Source organism: Seriola aureovittata, chromosome 21, assembly GCF_021018895.1.
Source record: "Seriola aureovittata isolate HTS-2021-v1 ecotype China chromosome 21, ASM2101889v1, whole genome shotgun sequence".
NCBI lineage: Eukaryota > Metazoa > Chordata > Actinopteri > Carangiformes > Carangidae > Seriola > Seriola aureovittata.
Window position 1 is genome coordinate 18,191,781 of NC_079384.1, and position 12,551 is coordinate 18,204,331.

Here is a 12,551-nt window from a genome sequence, read left to right on the forward strand (position 1 = left end):
GCCACTTAAAATTTGAATAAAAATTCAACATTTCTGCACCAGAATTTGACAATAAAATTTAAAGAAAACACAGTTGAAAAGTAAATAAAATTGTAAATTTGAGTTATTTTGAAAGAGGAAGGACTTGAACTCATAGCCTTTGTATTTCTTATTTTGGTTAAGACCCTGTGGTTCAGTTGAGGTTAATGTTTGAGGAATGTGGAGCTCACTCAGGCGGCCCCTCCCACGGCAAATATTTAAACATGGCCCACCACCTTGTAGCAGGCCCAGCATCAATGTTCTACTGTTGTTTACTGATCACAACTTTTACTTCTCTAACTTCATAACATGGTCCTTTATGTGAGGAATAATAACATAATCAAAAGAATATTCAATGAAGAATACTTTAATACACACATGACCCCACTAGCTTGAAACCACCTTGTGTTCAGAGAGACAGTAGATCTTGTCGACTTGCTGCGGGTGTCCACCTCTACTACGCCTAACCTCGCTTAGCCTAAACCCTAACCCCGGCAATACAGGAAACATCATTTTAACAACAGGGAAGTTATTTTACATCAAACTGGGAAACTAAAGTGGGAAAGTGAGAAGTTGCCCTATTGAGCTGACTTTGTGGATGGAGGCGAGCATTATCATGTAGTACAAACACAAACTGTTGACACAAATTAGGGAGCACGTTATTGTCTACTGTATCATCATTTTGACTGTCTTTGTGGTCACTTTGTGTCTATTTGTCATTTTGTATCTCTTTGTGGTCACTTTGTGGTTGTTTTGTGTTTGTGGTCACTTTGTGTTCATTTTGCATCATTTTGTGTCAATGTGTCTTGGGTCATGTCTCTTTGTGGTCTGCGGTCATTGTGCATCTTATTTTAATTCTTATTTTGACTCACTTTGTGTTTTGGTGTGATCATATTGCATCTGATTTTGTTTCTCTGTGGTTGTTTTATGACTCTTTATAATCATTTTGTATCTGATTTTGGTCTTTAAACTGAGTTCTCAGACTTTCAAACGAAAACTGTTAACTATAACTTAAATACTGAGGGTAGGCCTGTTCACTAACTTCAAATGACAGCCGTAGCCATTTTGTCAGGTTGGACACCAACATAACAAGAGAAACCACTAAGAGTTCAGTCATTCAGCCTGTCAGTGTTGTTATCCACTTCCCTGGGTGCCTGTGTCTGAAACTTGAATAAACTTGTGTGCGGTTCACTTCCTCGACATCTTGTGCACCGTGCGCACAGATCTGCGGACACTGTGATAGGTCAGCAGGGGAACAGAGGCGGGTTGTTAGTTACACCATTTCCTCGGTGATTGGAGCCGGTTTGATAGTGGGAAGTGCCCGTACGCCGGTGTCTCCCTGGTTGCGCAAGACGCCATTTTGGAGTGACAGTGAAAGATAACGGAAAGATCGAGAAGCTGTCTTTCTAAAGGTAAATATCCGTACAAACAGGCTGTTAGTGGTCCTAAAATGTGAGATAATGTGCGCCAACTGCTTCTCCGTGCGAACGGTCCGTTTTATTTAACGTTTAACATGACGTCACGGTGCACTCTCTTTACTGTGACGCGGCAGTTAGCTAACGGCGGCTCGGTTAGCCTGCTCGCTAACGTAGTTCCTGCTAGGTCGAAAAGCTACCGAGAGACCACCGAGTTTAAGTCTGACCGACGCTTTTCAGAACATGTCAACGTTGGATGGGTCGACAGTGTGTCGCCGTATGCTGTAAACGACGGAGTTCTTCAAACCGTTCGCGAACGGTGTCGCCCGTCAGTTAGTAGCAAGCTAACGTAAGCTACCAAGCTAACTAGCCGAAGCATCCGCCCTTAATGAAGCCATCGGTAATCTGCTTCGAGCTGTGGTAACCGGCTAAAAGAACTCATCTCCGATTGTCCACACGTCTAAAATAATCAATTCATCATAGACTGAACGCATTTACTTAACATTTAAAGGTTAACTCAAGCTGTAGCTGAATTGTCGGCCTTTTGCTAAGGTCGGGGTGTTGTTAGCATGCTAGCGAGCTCACACCTACAGTAACATTATCTGTGTTGCTGGAGCCGACAGAGTTTACCAGCTGTACCAGGCCTCTCTTATCTGGTCATCGGTCTTCTGTTCGGTTTATCGGGGTTAATAGCGTGTCTGGGTTTGCAACCAGCGATTATTTTCGCAATCAATTCAATTTCTGATTCATTTCCCAATTAGTCAATTTATGGCTTAGTTCATAATACGTTGGAATATGGTGAAAATGCCTGTTGTAACTTCCTAAAGCCCTGTTTGACGTTTTCAGATGTTCTGTTTTGTCTAACCAACAGTCCAAACCCCAAATATATTCAGTTTATTCTCATGTACAACTAAGAAAAGCATTCAATTCTGAAGATGCGGAACCATCAAATGTTTTGCGTAAAAAATAACCCAAATGAAAATTCAGTTAGTTCATATTTTTTGTGGATTGACTAACCTAGGGCTGCAACCAAGGGTAACACACGTTTGAGAGGTTGAAACCGGTAAATGTTTGGCATTTTTGCAGAAAAAATTAAGGAAACGATTTATCTTTTATCCAGTAGATGTCAATTAAAATTCTGTTGATCAGTTAATGACGAGTCGTTTCAGCTCTAAATGTAGCTGTATAGGATTTTTAGTGCATAGTCTTAAGATTTCTCTATAAATTAGGTGACGTTAACATCTTAAGCTGCAATCAAGGACTATTTCCATAATTGATTAATTTTGTTTTCTCAATTATTCAATTAATCATCATCTTTTAAGTGCCAGAAAATATCGAAAATGCTTGTTCTAAGTTTCCCTAGTCCAAAATGACATCTTCAAATGCCTGGTTTTATCTGAACAACAGTCTAAAACAAAAAGGTATTAAAATTATACTGATATAAAACAGAGAAATGCTGAGAACTCTCACATTGGATAATGTGGAACCAGCAAATATTTCGCATTCATGCTTAATAAAAACAGTAAAATGATCCTTCAATTGTCAACATAGTTGTTGATTAATTTTCTGTATATTGATTAATTGACTAATCATTGCAGCTCTGATTCAGTATACAATCAGATACAACGAAAAGCATCAAATCATCACATTTGAGAGGCTTTAACCAGCAAATGTTGGGACTCTACTCAACCATTTTATCATTTTATAATAATTTTTATCTAAATAGTTGTCATCCACCAATCGTTGCAGCTCTAAATTAATATATTTATGATTTTTAGCAGCATCTAGTGATATTTCAATATAAATTGTGTAACATTAACATCTATGTTGTGTAATTTAACACAGGGAAACGTGAGATAATGGTTGATAGTATTTGCTGGCTGGTAATGTATAGCCACAAACCTTAACCTTAATGTTTAACCATTACCCTCAGTAAACATGGCTCCCGACATATTACATTCATTGTGCTGCTTTTAGTGCAATGAGAATCTGCTTTTTACTCAACCAGGTAATATACTGCCATTACCAGCCTATTTTAGTTCATTTATTTGTGCCTTTATGAACTCCCAACAATGATGGAATAATATGTTTACTGCCAGCACTCTAGCCTAACTCACAGGTGGTACTGTTATCCTGATCATTCACTCTTTCTGTCTTGTTCTGTCCTCTTGGTGTTTTCCACTCTGAAACTGAAAAACCGCAGATGTTAACACTCCTAACCGTGTTTTCTTCTCCTCTTTGACAGCTTCGTCACCATGGGGAATGTATTTGCAAGCTTATTCAAGGGCCTGTTTGGCAAAAAAGAGATGAGGATTCTCATGGTCGGGCTCGATGCTGCTGGAAAAACAACCATCCTATATAAACTGAAGCTTGGAGAGATAGTCACCACCATTCCCACCATTGGTATGAATATCCATTTATTAATCAGATTAACTTACTTTACAGTTGCATTTTTTTATGTCTTATGTCTCAACATATTTGCTGAGTACCTTTTTGAAATTTTTTGGTGCTAGTATAGATAGTTTTTGGTACAAAAACCAAAACTTTTTCTTCAGGTATCACAAAAAGTAGCCTGACTTTGAAAAATCAACATTTTTCTCTTTGAAGACCTGCTGTAGGGGACAATGTACAGCATTAAACATACATTTTACCATTTGCTGTATTGTTCCAGAGATACCTGGAAGTTAATTGTGGTACCATGGCAGTTTACAAAGTTTTTACAATTACAAACATGCACAGTGACAGAATAAAACTAAACAAACTAGACAAACAAGACACGACACATGATACCAAGTTGCACACAATAGAATACACACACACAGACACACCCCATGACAGCACCAAGGGTAGAGAATAAAGAATATTTGCATACAAAGTAAAGAGTTGAGTTGTACAAGAACTTTTCCCAGTTGAAAGTTTATGTCTAAAATTGGCAGAATTTTACTGAAATCAGAAGCTATCTGATTAAAAAAAAAAAAAAAAAAAACAACAAGTACACCAGATAAAGAATCTAAACTCACCAACATTTAGGCCTTGTGAGTTTCATACTATAGACATAAGACTGCAACTAACAGTTATTTTCCTTATCAATGAATCTGTTGGTTATTTTTACAACTAACTATTTAATCGTTTGATCTATGAAATGTCATGAAATGGTGAAAAAAGCAGCAAATCCTCACATTGGAAAAGCCGAAAAAGGCAGTGCTTGGTGTTTTCGATTGAGAAAATGCTTAAATGATTTGATTGTCAAAATAGTTGATTAATTTGAACTAAAACTTTAACTTAATTTGATTTCCATTTAATTTGAATTCAGATAAATGTTAAACGGCATGGAGTGTTGTATATTGAGCTTTGTTACTCCCGGCAGGTTCAAAATGTGAACCTTTTTCTGATTCATCTGTGTTTCTCCCCCTCTGTCCAGGTTTTAATGTTGAAACTGTAGAATACAAGAACATCAGCTTCACAGTGTGGGATGTGGGCGGTCAGGACAAAATCAGGCCGCTGTGGCGCCACTACTTTCAGAACACTCAAGGTGAGTGGGACTTCTCAGCTGGCAGTGGTGTCAGTGAACATTACCGCCCATAGGTGGCCTCACTGGTGCATAAAAGATGATCTTAAAGTTAGTGAACGAGTGACTCATACACCATTGTTCAGTTCTCAAAGGGTGTAGTGTGTGATTCCCCTGCTATTTCCTGAAATATTATTCATCAGTAAATATAAGGGCACTAAAGGCTAAATGCTGCCTAGTACTTACTACTAATGCTACAGGTGAATTCACAATTGAACTTGTATTTTGATTTTAGTTTACAATGACTTGTTGCCTACACAAGTCTAATGTGGTAACTCAGTAGCTTCAGACACCTTTGGTCCTGCTTTAGCTTCTCATTGTCTCTTTGCCTGCACCAGAAAAACATCCAGCAGCAGCCACAAACATCACTGAGCATCCAAGTGTGAAATTGAATGTGTGAATCCTTTTTGGTAATGACAGTCAGATACTGCATCGTTTATCAAAAAAGGCCCAAGAGTATTCGAGAAATGGCATGTTTTACTTCAGAATATATTGGTGTTTTTCCCCAGCATGTAAAGATGCATGCTTTACATGCTTTACATGCAGCTACAGTTGCTGCATCAGCATTTGTAAACATTGACTCACCATCTAGAAGATTTCACTCCCTAAACTACAGTGTTTCAGACCCACAATAAATGAGAAGAGCCAGAAGATAAAGCATTTGACTTTTCTGTAATTTCTTGTGTCAAATACTAAACACTTTATTCATTTAATGTCTCTAAAAATCCTTCAAATGAAATAATTCAGGACAGAAAAATAACCTTTTGGTTGAACTACAAATTTGTTTTCATATTAATTTTGAGGTTCACAAGTAGCTTGTTTTGTTTAAAGGGGTCACAAGGAAAATAAACATTGGACCACTGCTCAAGAGAAAGGCGGGTGCAAAGAGCAGAGACATTTGTCAAAAAAACTTTGGAAACATGTGAAACTGTCAGTGCGCACTAGGATAGTCATTCTCTCTCTCCCTATAAAATGTATGATTCACCAAACACTATTTGGCTCTCATCTTCAGGATCGACCTTTCCAAACTGCACAATCCAATGTCAGAGTAGCTACAAGAGCAGGAGGCAGTTTGACTGTCAGTGAAATTCTCTGTCAGTGGTATACACAGTTTACAGGGTTATTACAGTAAAAATGTTACCAGCAGACTGTTTGGTTACCACACGAACAAAGGAGAAAACCCTCTGTGGTATCAGTCCTCTTGATTTCATTGAGTATCGATGCCTATCTTGCTCACAGCAGAGAGCCTGTCTAATTTTGCAGTCAGTGGTGCTGCTTACAGATGCAGATGTGCAGCAACACAAGCAAGTGCCAACTCCTTTTCAGGCTAGGGATGTCCATGTGACCACAGCGTCAGCTCTTACAGTGATACAAAAATAACTGCTTTGCACATTTAGTGAGCTACATGGATGATGAAACATTTGCCAAATGTAGACTGAAAAACAGTGAATTGACACAAAGCCCAGGGCATCCTCAGGGCTCATTAATCTTCATGATAATCATCCTCTTACCATACGCGTGCTAAACTGTTGAATCTCTACAGACCAATCACTTCTATCAAAACTCTGCCATCAGCTATCAAAGACAAAACTCACAGCATCTGCTTTTCATAGGAGCAAGTCTTACAATGACTTGGCAGCAATTAGTAGTTATTTCAACTGCATTTAAACTCAGATACCACAAGTCAAGTGTTTGTCATCCTCTGGTTTGATGAGATTTTCACACTCTTGACCACCTGCATGTAACAAGTTACACATTCTGAGTATTTTTGAATTAGCAGGGTACCCAACTTTCTTGAGCTCACTCATCAGTGTGACCCTCAAATGTTTTGGGTTATTGATTGAGATAACAGCCATGTTAGAACCAGAGTTTGGGGCTGCACTCATCCATTACATATCATTACATGAGGCTTTGACTTTGATCAGGTCAAAGAGACTTATTAAGCAGCAGGAACAATTTAGACATGATTCATTATTAATGGAACAAAGTCTTTGAAACCAGATGATGAACGATTAGAAAGCTGAATTTCTGTGTTGCAACTAATAACAGATATGTGACAAACTGAAACAGTCATGATGTTTTACTGGTCATAACCCAGCACTGTGTCTTTGTATGCAGGGCTTATCTTTGTGGTGGACAGCAACGACAGGGAGAGAGTGAACGAGGCGAGGGAGGAGTTGTCCAGAATGCTTGCTGAGGATGAACTCAGAGATGCTGTGCTGCTCGTTTTTGCAAATAAACAGGTGAGGTCACGTTTCTGTTTCTTAGAGCATCTTCAAATGTTTGTTTTTGACATAAGACTGAGATTGAGAATCTGTTTTGTTTTAACTTGCTGCAAATAGAGATATAGTAGATGTGGAGGTATCTGTATTAGGGCTGCACATCAGCACTGATCTCCTGATTTGATTTTTGATGATTCAGCTACATCAGATAAAAACCAGTGAGAATTTATCCTGGAAACAAACATTTGTTCTACATTCAACAGTGAGCAACACTTGTTTTTTTGAATATTACATTATGTTAAACACACAGTGCAGGCTAAACATATTTCCTGGTTATAAAACTGTGGATCAAGTATTTATTATTATGGATTCATATTTATTATTTATTTTTGTGTAATCATCACATATATTTTAAGAAATAAATATGCTTGTTGTCAGTAGATGCTTCATGTAAATAAACTGTAATGATCACTGAGAACAGACAGGACAGAAACTGAAAATCAGCCTGATATCTGCAGACAGCTGTTAGCTAGTGTTAGCTCCCCAACAGGGACATACTGAACAAAGAAGAATCCACACACTGTTCACTCCACTTCCACAGCTTCACATCCCGCCGCTATAGAAAAATCTCTTCAGCAAACACAGACAGAGCTCAGATCAGTGAGCAGAGTCTTGTTTCAGTCTGTCCCTCTTGTAAATTTGATCTCTAGGTTTGCTACAAGATAGCCACAGTCAGCTGACCGTCCTGAGTCACGACAGTTCTTTAAACTGCAGCAGGTCCACATAGACTGTAATTACTCATATCTGCAGCTATTGTCTACTGTTACTTTTGAACTTAAAATAACCTTTTTATGCACGTTGTAACTTTGTTTTGACAAATAAGATATTTTACACATCGTACAGCTAAAACTGAATAATGTACAGAGAGTAACCACTGAGAAAAGACAGAACCGGTTGATCTTGGGATTTTAAGAAACCATATTGGATCAATTAAATGCAAATTTGCGATTAATCTGAACTAATCTTTGTCTTTTTGTAATCCAGCCCTAATCAGCATTTGTAATATGTCAAATATCAATTCTGCATCATGACACACTGTTTCTTCTCTTCCCAGGATCTTCCCAACGCTATGAACGCTGCAGAGATCACAGACAAGTTGGGTTTGCACGCCCTCCGCCAGCGCAGCTGGTACATCCAGGCCACCTGCGCCACCAGCGGGGATGGCTTGTACGAGGGCCTGGACTGGCTCTCCAACCAGCTGAAGAACCAGAAATGATCCATTCCACCAGTTTTGATTTTTGTTTGTTGTTTATTTTTTCTGTTTCAACACAGCGGCAGCACCGGATCCAGGCCCCTTCGCTCCCATCTAACCCACCTTTCAGCCCCAGCTCTTTCTTTCAAGAACTTCCTTCATTCCCTCCCTCCTGCTTTCTCCCCTCGTCAGTGGGGCTCTAGCCTGTGCTGCTTGTGTGTGTGTGTGTGGGCGTGCGTGCGTGCGTGCGCGTGTGTGTGTACCTTGTGTGTTCAGCGAGTGTGTGTGGGTGTGAAGGCGTCTCTGTGTATGTTGGCTGGGATTGGGAGTAACCCTGGCGTGCCTTTTACACACCTCCTGTGGAATCAGCAGTCTGGTTTTCAAGCCCCTTTCTCCATCCACCAAACTCAGCCTCTGCCCCACTCAGCCTACCCCCACTCTCAGTCTTGCACGGCCCCCTTCTCCCCACCCTTACTCTCCAGAGGAAGCATGGTTTTCATACGGCAAAGAAAGAGCAAGGGTGCAAGCTCTCCTCCCCCCTCCCTGTAGTATATATCTATGTTAACTAGAAATGTTCACCCAAGGTAGACTGAATGCTAGATGTTCATTTTAACCTCTTTTGATTTTGAAACCTCAACCCACCAGTAAGAGATTCAGTAAATTGCATCTTAACCTGTATCAGGTCGAAGCAAATCAAAAAACAGAAAAAGTAAAAAAAAAAAAAAAAAAAAAAATGAATAAACGCCCATCCTCGATCATTCTGGTGTCAATTGAAAATCATGCTGTTTGTTTTATTATTATTATATTGGAATATAACAGATTATTCTTAACAATGGTTCTCCAATGAACACTACCTTCCCCCCCCCCACTAAGTGAGACCGTGAAGCACAAGGCAAGCCAACAATCTTAAAAATTAAATCTACTTTAAAATTAGAATCTGCGAGTATATGCAATTCTTGTCTTCAGATATTTTTGGTAGCTGTCATTGAATTCCTCGGATTGAATTGAGATGACCTTGAGTGTAATGAATCATTCTGACAGTGTTCCTACTTAATGTAGGTCAATACAAGGTGTTGGGCATTTCACAAACTTCAGCCGGTTAACTGAGACAGGTGTCCTGATACATTCACAAGCTTCACATGTTATTCCTTAAAGAGATGTTACATGTGTTTTTTTTTTTCTGTAACTAGTTTTAGCATTTCTATTTGTACTATGACTGCTGAACCAAATGCATTTGAGCAGTATGACAAATCCTGTATATGAAAGTAGTGTATCCTCGAGGGCCTAAACTGCGTATGATTTTGACAGATGAGGTTTTTCTCACCAACGGTTGACAGTTTTACTTTGAAACCTGAAAGCATCCAGCTGTCTAATGTTCCTAGTTGGGATGAAGGATTGGCACCAAATATGAAGGCTCTTTAACTGTGAACGGTCCAGACGTGAAGAAAGGAAACCTAGTTCGAATGTCTGGGTGTTTACAGGCTACTACTTCTTATTATAGCGCTGCATACTTCATGACTAAAAGACCAACACAACAAGTACTCTGTCAGTAGCTCGTCAGTGGGCTGGAAGGACTTGGTGGTAGACCTGTTAAGGGGAATGGGTGTGCAGTTAGCTGGCCGTGAGATTCAGCAGGCGTCCTCAGTGTTGAACCATGGGGGTTAAGCTGGCACTTCTGTCAAGAATGATTGTAAATCTGTAAGTTCCCCTGTAAACTGTTTCTGTGGGGATTTCCTGAACACATTAATAAACATGATTTGATCCAACAGTTGGTGGAGAAAGAGACTTTTCTTTTCTTTACTTTACTTCTTTCAAATATCTGCTTGAGAAGGTATGAAGTTCATTTTTAAATGACACTCCCATCAACCTCAGCTGTACGGCTGCAACTAGCGGTTATTTATGAATCTTTTTGTCTTTTAATTACTGTTTTTCAGACTAAACAAAACTGAAGACACCCCTGCCTGCACTCCAGATTCTATGGTTTTTCACAGTTTATCTTACAGACTACTTGAATAAAAAATAGTAGATTAATAATAAAGAAAATAAACCCAAACATCAGCGTATTCTGAGATCTGTGTGAAAACGTGTGTTTGCATGTTTTCCCTGCTCTGCACTGCAACACCACATACCTTCAAAAAACATGCAGGGACTAAAATATTACCTCCAGGGTACAACTGGAATCCATCTCATTAAATAATTGCTTCAATGTCTGAATTTCTGTTTTGATGTGTCCTCGTGCAACCAGAGAGTGAACAAATATTCACAGCAAGTATTTAACCCAGATTGAACCCAAGCGATGCAGGTTAAACTTTACTCAGGTCAGAGAGAAGCAAGCGCATGTGCCAAGTAAAGAAAAACAAGCTGGTCTCCAGGTAATCAGATTCAAACACTAGGTGGAGACAAATAATCATCAGTGGTACAGGTAGACGTGTACCTTTACAACCGTTGCCATGTTTTCAATAGTTAAATGTAGTTTTAGTTCCTGGTCAAAGCAAAGTTAAAAAGAAGTATAGTAGTAGTAGTATTCTATTATAGTAAAATACACACATTTTTCAAAAATTCAATTTTATTTGATTATCTGATTGGGACAGTGCCCACTGACCAACAAAGAGAAAACTAAATGAGCCATCTGTTGTCTCCCTATAAATAGAATTAAACGACATATCTTAATGTTGTGTAATAAATCCGCTCAAAATAATACATAGATAATATGCAGTAAAAGATCATAATCATAATCAATAGTCATAATTTCCTAAAACCCAAGATGACGTGTTTAAATTTCTTAAAAACCCAAACATCAAGTTCACTCTGATGTGAGTGTTTGACCTAATTCAATTGTTTCAGTAGTAAAGTAACTAAGTACATTTACTCACGTATGTACTGCATTTAAGTAAAATGATGAGCTACTTGTATGGATTAATTTCCTGATTATTTTCTTGAATAATATTTAGTTATGATTATTTGATAGTCCAGGCCAAATTATTCAAAAACAAATCTTCACATCTGGGAAAATGGAACTGAAGTATTTGGTATGGTCATGAAAAAAGACTTAATAATGATCAATATCATTTTCTTTTGTTTCGGGCCACATTCATTTTCTAATTTATAATTTGATTAAATCTCCATTTGTTTTTCATGCGAGAATAGTGAAGTAACCAGTGACTTCAGCTGTCAGATAAATGCAGTGACTCAAAAGTACAATATTACCCTCTGAAAGATAGTGAAGTAGAAGTAGGAAGTGGCATCAAAGCAAAATACTCAAGCAAAGTACAATTACCTCGACTGTACTTTGTTATATTGCCAATAAATACTGACTCAGTATATAATGTATGGTAGTCAGTTACCACCCGCACTAAATTGTAAAGGAGAAAATGAAATGTAAAATATTACAACGGCTAATTATTCTTGTTATTTTGATATAATCAAAAGCAATTTCTGTGTGTCAGCTCTGGTGTAATCCTATATATATATATATATATATACATACATATATATATATATATATATATATATATATATATATATATTTATACACATATATATATATATATATATATATATATATATACATATATATATGTATACCCCCCCCCAGTGTCCTCCACTTGACCACACATTTGTTTACATTCCTTGTTATTGTTTATTATTGCATTAAAGGACATATACAGTATATACAGTATATGATCTTGAATCTGTAGGATCTGAAGAGTTGTCTGGTTCTGAAACTGCAGGAACTTACTATTGAAGGGGGGGGGGGCCCGGCCCACAGTGCGCACCTGACGCTCAGACTCATCCCTGCCTCACCTTTCTATTCAGATACTCTTGTAGTGGCTCTTTTTTTTTTGTGCCACACCTTAGAAAAACACATCACACTCAAAGCTTAGCATTAGCATACACCTGCGGTGAAGACCATGGCTCACAGCATAAACCGGCCGAGTGACCAGTACCGGACCAGCTCAGACCGAGCACACCGGTTCCACAGTTTTAAGGAATTGCACAAAGAACAAATAGTGGAAACACTTAAACATAACGCTAATTCAATTAGATTAAGAAATAATTCTCAACTCAGAGGTGAA

At 38.4% G+C, this 12,551-nt stretch overlaps 1 protein-coding gene across 1 annotated transcript; it reads left to right on the forward strand.

The window, feature by feature from the left end:
- Positions 1 to 1,300: 1,300 nt before the first annotated feature.
- On the forward strand, positions 1,301 to 10,243 carry arf2b (ADP-ribosylation factor 2b). Its single transcript, XM_056366148.1, has 5 exons — positions 1,301 to 1,430; positions 3,679 to 3,836; positions 4,855 to 4,965; positions 7,120 to 7,244; positions 8,338 to 10,243. Exons 2-5 carry the CDS (start codon positions 3,689 to 3,691, stop codon positions 8,497 to 8,499), a joined length of 546 nt encoding a protein of 181 aa, XP_056222123.1. The 5' UTR covers positions 1,301 to 1,430; positions 3,679 to 3,688; the 3' UTR covers positions 8,500 to 10,243.
- Positions 10,244 to 12,551: the final 2,308 nt, after the last annotated feature.

What these genes read in the sequence shown, in the direction of transcription:
- arf2b (XM_056366148.1), top strand. Translation starts at nt 3,689, where the DNA reads ATGGGGAATGTATTTGCAAGCTTATTCAAGGGCCTGTTTGGCAAAAAA. An exon ending in CTACTTTCAGAACACTCAAG is followed by an intron (nt 4,966 to 7,119) that starts GTGAGTGGGACT and finishes CTTTGTATGCAG; the next exon opens with GGCTTATCTTTGTGGTGGAC. An exon ending in TCGTTTTTGCAAATAAACAG is followed by an intron (nt 7,245 to 8,337) that starts GTGAGGTCACGT and finishes TTCTCTTCCCAG; the next exon opens with GATCTTCCCAACGCTATGAA.